The 12,468-nt window shown below is 49.5% G+C and overlaps 1 protein-coding gene across 37 annotated transcripts in view; it reads right to left on the bottom strand.

Moving 5' to 3' along the window:
- Positions 1 to 12,468, bottom strand: part of Pcnt (pericentrin) — an 84,857-nt gene extending 72,389 nt beyond the window's left edge. For 36 of the 37 annotated variants that reach the window (XM_087597445.1, XM_087597458.1, XM_087597463.1 and 33 more), the window contains exons 1-7: positions 12,263 to 12,464; positions 10,079 to 10,291; positions 5,979 to 6,056; positions 5,137 to 5,392; positions 2,832 to 2,887; positions 2,467 to 2,641; positions 1,796 to 1,932 (exon numbers count right to left, since the gene is read on the bottom strand). In XM_087597445.1, coding sequence (XP_087453571.1) covers positions 1,796 to 1,932; positions 2,467 to 2,641; positions 2,832 to 2,887; positions 5,137 to 5,392; positions 5,979 to 6,056; positions 10,079 to 10,291; positions 12,263 to 12,316 — 969 coding nt within the window. In that variant the 5' untranslated portion in view covers positions 12,317 to 12,464. 37 annotated transcript variants of the gene reach the window in all.

Raw genomic sequence — 12,468 nt, 5'->3', positions numbered from 1 at the left:
GTGAAACTCTGTCTTAGAAACGACAGGGAAGCTTCGCTTACAATGGCTCAGTAACAAGGGTTGCCAGTCTGTGAGACCCCAACAGCAACTCTGACAGGCAGGGATGGGGAAACCTCCAAGGGCCACACTACTAGACAAAGAACCACAGACAACTAAGGATGACTGAGAGCCTTAGAATTAGCCCTCCCCAACCATGAGCCCTAATTAGTTACTCAACATCAAACACACATGATACACACATAAGCAACACTAAACAGATCCAGTAGGGGGCAGTTTTATATTTGTGCATATATAACACATAGACGTGGGCTGGAGAGATGGCGCAGAGCACTGGCCGCTCTTCCTGACGTCCTGAGTTCAATTCCCAGCACCCACATAGTAGCTCACGACCATCTATAAAGGGATGTGATGCTCTCTTCTGGCATGCAGGTGTACATGCAGCAGAGCGCTCGCATACTTTAAACAAATAAATAAATGAACAAAATCAATATGCATTTGCACAACAATAGTAATCAGAGGAACGGAGACCATAAATTTGAGGAGTGTGGGCTTTGAGGACATGGGAGGGCTTAGAGGGAGAAAAGGGAAGGGCAAAAATGATGATATACTTCAATTAAAACTTTCAAAATAAACTTTCATTTATTTTTTAAATGAGTATTGCCTGCATGCAGTCTAGTTTTTGGCCTTCTTTTCAGGAACCTGGGCTCCAGCTCCTTCTCAGGCCAATTTCTTTTCTCTTTCTCTCTCTCTCTCTCTCTCTCTCTCTCTCTCTCTCTCTCTCTCTCTCTCTCTCTGAGCAAGGATACACACTGCCAATGACCAGTGGGGAGGTCCCAGCCCTGGGCTATACACCTGGTCAGGAATGCTGGGCTGAAGGACCGCCCTCATGGGCATCTCCTTGTGGGCCCCGGCCTGGGATCAAACATGGAGAGACAAGGCCTCTGTGGGCTCCGGTTTACAGCATGAGTAGAGGTGACTGCGAACTGAGCCTGCCCTGCTCACAGGCACAGGAACAGAAGGTACACAAAGCCGTTTTTTTGTGGAGAACCTAAAACGACGTGAGGTCAGGACGGGTTCGACACAAGACCGACCTCTGCGTGAGGAGGGTACAAGCCCTTGAGTTCCAAAAGGCCAGGTAGGCCTCCGGTAGATCTTAGGACTCAACACTTCCTCTGCTCAGGTCTGCAGCTCTGCACACAGCCATAATAACTCCTGCTTCTGACTTATTTTTCCCTAATTATTTTTTTAAGATTTATTTAAAAGAAAAGAAATCTTTAAAAAAAAAAATTGAACATTACTTCGTGGGGTTGGCCTGGAAGCTCTATGCCTATTGTATCAAGAACTCAGTCTCTTTGAATTCAGCACTTAAGTTTCAGCAGACATTGAAATATGAAGTGGCCCACCTCCAAACTGCTCCAGAACTTCTCTAATAAACCATGTAACTGGCTGTTGGGAAGTGGCTTGGGATATAAACGGCCTGCTACCAAGCACGCGAGAACCTGAGCTCAGATCGACAGCATTGTGTAACAGGCAGGGTGTAATGGGAGGACCGTGACGGCCACCAGCACTGGGGTAACAGGCTCCGAGGGGTGCCAGTCAGCCTAGACGACCTGTGAGCTCACGGGTCAGTAAGAGAGCCTGTCTCAAGAAATAAGATGGCGTGCAACAGAGGAAGACACGGACACCAACCATGAACCGACACGTGAATCCACACGTATCCTGCCCACATCAGAAACGCAGACACGCATACCCCATCCCCACACACAATCAAATGACTCGAAACGCTCGGGCTTACCTCCAACTCTTTTGCTTTTTCCTTCTCTCTGAATCTCAGCTCTAAATCCTGCAAATACTGGCAATGCTCTGACCGCAGGTCTTCTTGCAACTTCCTGATGGCTGCCTGGTGCTGAGCCTCCAGGTTCTTCAGGGAAACTAGAAAGCAGCACAGAGGTCACCGATGACCTAGTGACAAGAGGACGCTTCCGTCTTCGGTAGCAGTGACTGATGGCATTTCACGACGAACCCACAGTTTACACGCACACTACTATGTCTACCATGTTTCGATCCTGAACGCCCAGGATTGCCTGACACGGGGATGTACCGAGGGCACAAACAAGGGGGCTCCATTCGAGCACCACCTCAGGAGCCAGCTTGTTCTTCCCACGGAGGGAAAGAGCCGCACGGACACAGACAAGAGCACATGTCTCTCACGAGAACCTCCATATTACAGAACATCCGGAGTATCGAAAGTGACCAGCCACCATACTCCTGCTTCGGGAGGAACAGTAACTGAAGATGTTAGAGGGCCCTATGAAACACCCGTGCCCTTGTATGTGTGTCCCCAGCAGCTCGCACTGGAAACAAAGACGGGAAAAGGCAAGTCCACTGCAGACAGTGCTCTCCCTAGCAGGCACTCAGCCCCTCACCGACACCCCCCATTACGCTCACTCTGAAGCAGGGCCTCACCTTCAGCCTCATGTTTGGCTTGAAAAATCTTCTCCAATTCAGCCTTCTGTTCCGAGAGCTCTTTCTGAAACTGGTTTTGCAAACCCTCCATTTCCGACTGATGCTTTGCAGACAACTCTTTGCGGAGAGTTTCCAAACATAACTCTCTTTCAGATTCCCAATCCTGCTTCAGGGTCTAATTTAATAGAAAAAGCAGGTTGTGGCACAACCCAATCTCTGAGGAACGAGGTCAACAAAGAATTGACCTCCTACCAGCACATTCCAGCTCCCTTGACTGACTTTTCTGCCTTATGATGGGGGAGGTCAGTGGAATGTGAAGGTAAAACGGAATACGCACAGAACTATAGTCCCAACCAATCACACACCTCCATCATCTGAACGGTCTTCTCCATTTCTGAACGGAACTTTTCCTTAAGCTCAGCTGCAAGACAAAATGTTCACAAGTTGTTCAGACCACAGGATCTCAACTTTCTCCACAATCTCCTTACCCAGGAGATAATGGGGCTCAAGCTCCCACTGTCCACTCCATTGCACACAGGATGACAAGACATCCAGGTGATGGTTCGTTTAAGTATAAGACTTACTCACATCAAAAGAAAGAACGCTGAGGTTCCCAGGCTCTCAGGTTCTCCTAAGAGTACAGCTGAAGATCAGCTGCTGGGGTCCCATCCCCAGCCCCTCCAAACCCGTGTGAACCTTCAGACAAGAGAACTGCGGGGCACTGTAGTTCATGTGCCCACTCCAGGGCCAAGGTAAGCTACTGGAGAGTAAGACATGAGGAACTGTCCTACCACCCAAGAGCTCCCAACTCAAGCAGAGAGAAGCGCAAGAAGATAGAGTCCAGGAAGACGTCCCCGGATGGAAAGGTGCACAGAGGGTAGGCCTGAAGAAGACAAACAGGGCAGGGGGCAGGGGGCAGGGGGCAGGGGGCAGGGGGCAGGGGCAGGGGGCAGGGGGCAGGGGGCAGGGGGGTAGGGGGTAGGAGGCAGGGGGCAGGGGGTAGGAGGCAGGGGGCAGGGAGTAGGAGGCAGGGGGCAGGGGGCAGTACAAGGCAGCAGCAGACAAGTCTAAAGCTGACTGAAGTCTGGAGTCCATCATTGCTGGGTAAAGTACTACTTCCCAGGGTACCAGGGAGCCCTTTGCCTTCCTTCCCTAGGGCTGCAGGCCTAACCAAGGGACCCCAAGGACGACGGCCTCGGCAACTGGGATGGAAAGTGGAAAAGGCTAAAAAGAGAGAGCTTCTATTGGAAAAGAGAATGAAACAAAAACACGTATGTATTTTGTTTCAAAGTGCCAAAAGACACGTGGAAAGCTTGGGAAAAGAAAACTGGTCTTTCCCACTGAGGAGAGCCAGGCAAGGGAGAAGGTTCTCCCCGGCACAGCCACGCTACTCAGCTAGAAAGAAAAATGTTTGTCGCAGGGATGCTGGAAAGGCAAGTAGAAAAGTAAGCCCTCTCTCCAGGTAATGGACTTCCTCACCCTTAGCTATGGAGACACCTACGGAACCTACGTAGATACAGCAATGGCTACCGAAGTGTGCTCCTTTACACAGAGTCTGTGTGACAAGGGAGTTATTTCTCAATAAAGCTGATACTTAGTTATATTTAAAAAAGACGTGGGGCTAAAGAGATAGCTCACAACAGTTAAATGGCTCAAGAACTTCTATATGACCTGGGTACATATCCCAGGACCACACAGTAGCTCGGAACCATCTGTAACTGCAATGCTAGAGGAACAATGTCCTCTTCTGACCGCCACAGGCACTAGACATACATGTGGACCACAGACATAGGTGCAGGCCAAACATCTATACACACAAACTACCACTAACTAAATAACCAACTAAAGAGAAGGGCACCCCGGGCTGCTCTATGGGCAGATGGCAGCAGACAGAGTGTATCTGACCCAGCACACAGACCTGCAATACGACCATATCTAAGATGAATAGCCAACCCAAGCACGCCCAGTCGAGTTTGCCTGTGTTTGCAGGGGGCCTAGCTGGAACGCAATCAAGGACTGGCCGACAGAGAGAACCCACTGGATGGCTTCCCTCCCTCACAGAAGACCCACTGAATGGCTTATCTCCCTCGGAGGAACAGAAAAACAAAAAACAAAACAAAAACCAGGAACATGGGCTGGAGAGATGGCTCAGCAGTTAACAGCAGTGACTGCTCTTCAGAGGTCCTGAGTTCAATTCCCAGCAACCACATGGTGGCTCACACCCATCTGTAATGGGATCTGATGCCCTCTTCTGGTGTGTCTGAGGACTGTGGAAGTGTAGTCATATGTATAAAATAAACAATTCTTTTAAGAAAAAAAGAAACAGGGGTTGGGGATTTAGCTCAGTGGTAGAGCGCTTACCTAGGAAGCGCAAGGCCCTGGGTTCGGTCCCCAGCTCCGAAAAAAAGAACCAAAAAAAAAAAAAAAAAAGAAACAGGAACGTGTAACGTGTACTTAAGTAAAAGTGATTTGGAAAATCAGCAGGCTGCTTCAAGCGTGTGTGTGTGTGTGTGTGTGTGTGTGTGTGTGTGTGTGAGAGAGAGAGAGAGAGAGAGAGAGAGAGAGAGAGAGAGAGAGAATGAGAATATGGATGTGTGAGAAGGGGTGAGAGGTCTGGAAAGAGGACTCCGCTATAACCAGAAAAAGACAAGCGGTACACATGCGCAGTACCTGTCTCCTGCTCGTTGCGGAGCGCCATCTCTTCCTTCTCTCGGGCGTGCTGCTCTCGCATCAGCTCCAGCTCACACTGCTGCCTGCTCTGCAGCAGCGCCAGCTCCTGTGCCCGCCGGCCATTGAGCATTTCCCGCAGCTCCGTCAGCGCGGTCTCTTTCTCCTTCTGCAGGTTGGCCTGAGTCAGCTCCAGCTGTGCTGTATGCATGTTGTTCAGGCTCAAGCGTAGAGCTTCTAGTTCAAGGCTATGGGCTGTCTGCGGGCAGAGGAGCCAGGCCTCATGAGACCCAGGTCAGAAACCCAGATGGCCAGGGGAACGCCAAGCAGAGATTGCAAAAGAACATGGGAGGGAAAGGAGCAACTAACTTGAGGGCGCTGCCCTGTCTCTATGCTGGCATGTGATTGAGAGCAAGAGGGTGCCGCCCCACTCTATGCTGCTGTGTGATGGACAGCCAGAGGGTGCCGCCCCAGCTCTACGCTGCTGTGTGATTGACAGCAAGAGGGTGCCGCCCCAGTCTATGCTGCTGTGTGATGGACAGCAAGAGGGTGCCGCCCCAGCTCTATGCTAGCATGTGACCAACAGCAAACACACATCATAGCCATGGCAGACTCCAAACCGCAGGTGTCCACACGGGACCCTCCATTTGTCTGGGGGAATGGACTTACAGAGAGAAGGCGGAAATAACAAGACAAAAGAGGAGATGGCAAGCCACCGCCCCCACCTGTCTACTTTAGACTAAGTCTCTCCCACCTGCCCACCAGCAACCGGGACTCACTGTGCCCTGGTAACACTGGCAGAGCACAGGTTAAGACCCTGTGAAGCTGAGCGCTGTGCCCATCACCTGGGGTGGCTGTGGCTGCTGCTGTGGCTGCTGCTGTCCCTGCAGGTCAGTCACACCCAGTTCACAGTCTTGTTGTTCCTAGAAGGAAAGCAAAGGATGTAGCCTAGAGAATTCCCAAATACTTCATTCAACATTTGGTCCAATGTGTTGACATGAAAATACTAACACTTAATACAATACAGGCAAACGGTGAAAACATGCTACACGAAAGACAGAAATCCAGGGAAAGACAGCATGATCCTGAGTTCAAGGCCACCCTGGGCTACACAGTTTGGACTGGGATAGGCTAGATAGCTAGACTCCATCTTTAAATTAAAAAGGAGGCTGAACACAGGGGGCACACCTATAATCCTACCACTCTAGAGGCTGAGGCAGGAAACTTGTAAACTCAAGGTCACAGGTTCAAAGCTAGCTTGGGTAAAAGCAACACCTGGACTCAGTATTAAAGTAAAAGTGGATGGAGGAGAGCCAGCACCACTGACAGCTTGGTACTTGCCCCAGGAACCTCTGTGAAAAGCCAGAGGTAGCAGCTCACGTCTGCAATCCCAACACCTACCCGCAAGGCAGGAGGCAGAGACTAGGGAATCTGCTGGAAGCTCAGGCCTGCAGCATCGCCGCAGAAATAAGAGACCATCTCACAAGGACGGTGGAAGGACAGAAGTGACACCTGAAAAGTTGACCTCTGACCTTCACACTCTGGGCCATGGCACAAACGCGCCCCCCCCATGCTACCCCCTTTTGCTTGTTTTTGTTGTTGGTAGTGGTGGCTTTTTGTTTGGTTTGTTTTGTTTGTGAGGCAGGGTTTTGCAGTGTAGCCCCGGCTGTCCTTGGCACTCATTCTGTAGATCACCAGTTCCCAACATGTGGGCGGTGCCCCCTTTGGGGATCAAACAATGCTTTCACAGGAGTCACACATCAGATATCCTACATATCAGATATTTACAGTACAATTCGTAACAGTAGCAAAATTACAGTTATGAAGTAGCATTGAAAATAATTTTATGGTGGGCGTCACCACAACACGAGGAATTGTATTAAAGGATCCCAGCTTTAGGAAGGTTGAGGACCCCTGTTGTTTACCAAGCTGACCTTGAACTTAAAGAGATCCTCCTGCCTACGCCTTTGGAGTAGTGGCATTAATGATGAGTGCCACCACCGCCTGGCATAGAAAAAACTTAACTAGTACTGAGAAAGAATTACCTCAAACAAGATGTTTTTAAAAAGCCAACTAGGAAGGAACCAGAAATTTCACAACCCAAATGAGAAATTCAGCAGAGACAAGAGATTGTGGCTTAGGAAGAGAGAGACATGGGGTAGGAATTGAGGACAGAGAGCCACAATGAAAAGCACAATAAATCAAGTTACAAATAGTGACCAGAGGGGGCTGGAGAGATGGCTCAGTGGTTAAGAGCACCGACTGTTCTTCCCGAGGTCCTGAGTTCAAATCCCAGCAACCACATGGTGGCTCACAACCATCTGTAATGAGATCTGATGCCCTCTTCTGGTGTGTCTGAAGACAGCTACAATGTACTCATATATAATAAATAAATAAAATATTAAAAAAAAAATAGTGACCAGATAGCAGCCCAGCAGTTAAGAGCACTGGTTTGTTTGTTTGTTTTCATATTTTTGCTTTTCCAGGACAAGATTTCTCCGTGTAGCTCTGGCTGTCCTGGAACTCACTGTGTAGACCAGCCTGCCTCTGCCTCCCAAGCACTGGGATTAAAGGCGTGTGTCACCACCGCCCAACCAACAGCACCATTGTTTTGCTCCTCACATTTAATCCCCAGGACCCACACAGTGGCTCACAGCCACATTCCAGGGAATGAAACCGCCCATGACACACAAAATGATACAACAAAATTTCTTTTTACATGGTGGCAGATGGGTGTAGAGGCAGGTTCCCAGTCCTGGGAACACTCTCGCCGGGAACTGAACTGAGCCATGAGGACAGATGCAAACAGACATTTCATATCAGGCTAGCCTGGAACTCACAGAGATCCACCTGTCTCTACCTCCTGAGTGCTGGGATTAAATGCATATGCCATTACCTCTGGCTCTAATTTTCTTTAATTTCTCTGTTTAAAGGTTGTTACTTTTTTTAATTTTTAGATTTCTTTATGTTTATGTATGTAAGCATTTCCCCTGCGTGTATGTATGCACACCATGTATGTGTCGGGTGCCCTCGGAGATTAGAAGAGGATACTGTATTTCCTAGAACTGTAGTTAAAAATGGTTGAGTCACCACGTGCTGGGATCTGGTGTCCTACAAGAGTAGCAAGTATTCCAAACCGCTGAGCCATCTCTCCAGTCCTAATTTACACATTTTGGTCTTTTATTATTTTGTCCAGCCCTCTTTCCTTCTATCCGTCTCCATCCCCTCACTCCTTCCCTTTCGATCCACCAACACTAGGTAGGAGAGAAGGAAGGCTGATTGGGGGTGTCATGTTGCTTGGGGCAAGTCTGAGCCTAGCTGTCACAACTACTTAACAAATCATAACCAAGGGCAACCAACCTACAACCAGTCACCCCCTATTGGGGTCCAAGCATTTATATACCCTCTGAAAAGTCCCCAGAACTCCAAATGCTACACACTCACAAAAATTACCTGCAGCTGGCCAAGTCACGCCCCTGCTAGAGCACGAGGCAAATCACAGTCAGCTGCTGAGCACAGTCTGAAGCAGCCACACATCCCCTACCTGGGATTAAGATGAAAACATTCTTTTTTCTTTTTCTTTTTTCTATTTTTCGGAGCTGGGGACTGAACCCAGGGCCCTGCGTTTGCTAGGCAAGCTCTCTACCACTGAGCTAAATCCCCAACCCGAAAACATTCTTATCATATGTCTGTCTTTATAAAGAAACCAAAATTCTCATTCCACATTATGAGCTTCTCCTGAGAGGACCTGAAGGGAGCCACACAAAGCAGCAGCACAGCTAGCTAAGCAGAGGCCAGTTGGCATGGCTTCTAGCTTCTCCACCGCCGAGAGAAGCTAAGGGAAACTACAGTGAATGGCAGCTAATGGCCAACCCTGGCGCACAGTACACAGAGTGCAGAGAAGGTAAGCCCAGCACAAGCATGCATTCCTAGAGAGCTCCAGCTCGCCAGAGCACAAGGGGACACCAAAGTAAGGAGTCTCAAAAGAAACAAAATCTCGACTCTGCAGGTAGATCTCACATCTGATATACTGACAACGATTTTTCCTCAGATAGGGCAGTCAAGACATGTCACTGCTTTCAGTGAAATTTTACCCCTTGAAATTCTATTCTGGTTAAGAAAAAAACCTGAGTTTCCCAGCCAGCCAGAGCCTCACGTTATCAAGGGCCCTCAAGACTTCAAGGCCTCATTTACAATCTGCACTCACAAGAGTTCCAAGGAAAGAGTAGTCTGCAGGGGGGTTGGGGATTTAGCTCAGTGGTAGAGCGCTTGCCTAGCAAGCACAAGGCCCTGGGTTCAGTCCCCAGCTCCAAAAAATAAATAAATAAATAAATAAATAAATAAAGAAAGAAAGAAAGAAAGAAAGAAAGAAAGAAGGAAAGAGTAGTCTGCAGAGCCAGGGAGGTGAGAAAGTCTTGAAGGGGAGGGGTGTGCCCCCCACTATCGATAGAACCAGACAGCCAGAAGCCAGCTCTTTTGGCCACATACCATTTCTGCCGCCCCTCCTCCCTTCCCCTATCCTAAGGTCAGAAAGTGGATAAAGAGACAAAGACGCTGGTGCATTCAAAAGCAGACGAAGGAATGTCACACAGAACCGCACCCACAACCACACCCACAGCGCCCTCACCTGTAAAGTTCCCTTACCATAGCACCAAACTGACATTCCTCCCGAAACTCCTCAAAACTCATATTAAAGACAATTCGCTGGGTTCGGTCCCCAGCTCCGAAAAAAAGAACCAAAAAAAAAAAAAAAAAAAAAAAAAAGACAATTCGCCTGGCTTGTGGGTAAAGCCGTTGCCACACAAACCAAGCAACCGAGGTTCAATTAACAACCAGAAGTCGCATAACAGTGGAAGGAGAGGACTTAATCCAGAGTCATCCTTGGCGGGAGTGACCGAACACACGCAGCAAGAAACGAGTCATTTATTATGACGAGTAACCCTACCTGAGCTGCAAATGCCCCTCCGGTCCCCTCCAGGGTATTGCCGCAGGACTCCCTTTCAGAGACAGCCGCTCCTTGGGGGAGCTCACTGTTTGGCGGGGCTACCGAACCCTCCTCCTGGACAGACGCATGGACAGCCGAACCCTTCCTCTTCGCCGTCTTTTTCTTCGAATTCGGACCGTCACCTTTTGTTTTTCTCTGTCGGAAGTTAGCAAGCTGCGGAAGAATTTGGAGATGTAGTAGAAGCAGAGGTAAACGAGGAAAAAGTAACAAATCCACAAAGTCACCACACTTGTGGGGAGCATGAGGTGCCAGCCAGCTCTGACCACTCAGCCACACCCGGCCGAGCGACCACGTTCCCAGAAAACACCGCCTTCACTGACATCTATGACCTAGGCAGTAAGCTCAAGATTACACCGAGTCTTCAAATGGCTATTATGCCTACAAGCAGGCAAAAGAAAACAGTATGGCTGGTTGGTAGATTAGCTGTTCTAAGCCTTGATGGTTTAGAGCAAATTAAAAAACGCATCTATTTAACACACTGAGAGCTTAATTAAGGCACATTCAAGTCTGAAAACTATTATATGAAGCTAGATCATCCCCTTCTTGCCCCCATTCTTCCCTAATCGAAGACATATATCGCCCAGCCAAAACTTCTTAGCCATAGACTCTGAGACAAGGTACAGAAATAGCAAAAACTTAATTAAGCCAGGTCAATCTAGCTAGCATCTGCCTTTACGGAATCTGATGTTCTACTTCTCCTGACACAGTGCAGCAAAGCACTGGGGACCGTCGCAGAATGCTGCCTGCCAGTCGGAGGCACAGCCTAGCTCCTTTCTGTCCCTCAGATACAAGATTTTTCGACTGCACCCGTGCACCGTCTCCCTTCTCATAACCCATTCAAAAAGACAGGCGCTGAAGCACCAGAACTTCACGGGGGAACATCTATTCCCACGAATCACAGCCAAGGCCATGCGAGCAAATGGGCCCCTGTCGATGAAAACAGAAAGGCACAGTTTCATTGGTGGAGGAAATTAGCAAGGCCACTTATCTGTGTGAAGAGAAATTGGAAGGGCACTGCCTACAGTACCAACTCTGTTCTAATCTCTTGCCTTCCTCCACTGAATGCAAATGTCTTCTACAGAACTCCCCTTCTGCAACATGGACTTGGTCTCCAGCCATGGACTCTTGGTTCTTCTCATTAGCCCCAATCTCCCTTAAGGACATCTACTGGGGGTTCACAGATCACCCAAGTGCAGACACCAGTTTCCCTGGTGAAGCACAAGACTTCACACTCCCTCGCTCCTCAGTGTCTATCTACATGCGTCCTGCTTCTGCCCTATCAGAGGGTTAAAGACCACAATGGCTTCTGGCTGGCACCTGCATAGTTTGTATGTTTTTATGGGGCGGGGGCAGGGTGGTGGTGGTGGGGTTGTTGTCTCAAATGAAGAATTGCTGCTACTAGGCGAACCATGAAATCAACACAGTTCTTTCCTGGGGGCTATTCCTAGCTAGTCCTGACAGTACAGGGTGGGGAACCATCCTCTTGTTCCACAGCCATGATTGGTGGCCAGGGATCCACTTCCAAAATGTCCGTACCTCCTCTGGGTCCCCATCACCTTTCAAACAACTATCGTAACAGACACAAGTGCTCCCAGCGTAGAGTATCAAACAAATTCGAAATCGGAGGCAGAGGGAAGTGAGAAGAGGACCCTCGGAAGTATCGCAGTTGCGGGCCCCGCCAGAGAGCAAACAACAAAACATAACACGATGACACCATTCGGGAGCAGAAGCTCATAGTTCCCTGGAAAATGAAAGTCTGAAGACGGTCTTTTAAAAGCCTTGAACAGTTGGGTCCCAGGGAAGTGCCTGAGCACCGGAAGCACAACAACTAAGAATGCTAGGTGACCAAAACCCGCCCACGGCGCTCGGCCCCGCCTACGAGGAGGCGTGGGTCTCAGACGCTGATTGGCTGAGGCTGCGATAGGGCGGGGCGAGACCCAGGGCGCTGGATTCAAGATGGCGGCGCCTAGGAAGTGAATTCCGCAGAAGCGGCGGGAAGGACAAGCGCCCGGCAACTTCCATTGCTCCACCGCCACCGCTTTTGTCAAGCGGCAGTATGAGCACCGGAACCTCCTTAAGATTTCTCCCCACAGCGAAGCGGAGAGAAGGATGCTACGGTCTAACCTTGGCTCTCCCAGCCTCCACCTTCCTGCGCCGCTGCTCCTGCTCGTCTTCCATCTCCGTCTGGGCTCCTCGAGAATTGCTCAGAGGCGACAGGACGGCCTTGAAACCAACTTCGCTCTATTTACACTCCCTCCCTTCACCCACTCGCCTCCCCACCCCCATACACACAACTGTCAGCGCCGCCCCGCCAATCCGGAGCCCCGTGT

Source organism: Rattus norvegicus, chromosome 20 (assembly GCF_021556685.1).
Source record: "Rattus norvegicus strain SHRSP/BbbUtx chromosome 20, alternate assembly SHRSP_T2T, whole genome shotgun sequence".
Lineage (NCBI taxonomy): Eukaryota > Metazoa > Chordata > Mammalia > Rodentia > Muridae > Rattus > Rattus norvegicus.
Note: the sequence above shows the minus strand (reverse complement) of the source record. Positions and strands in the feature narration are given on the sequence as shown.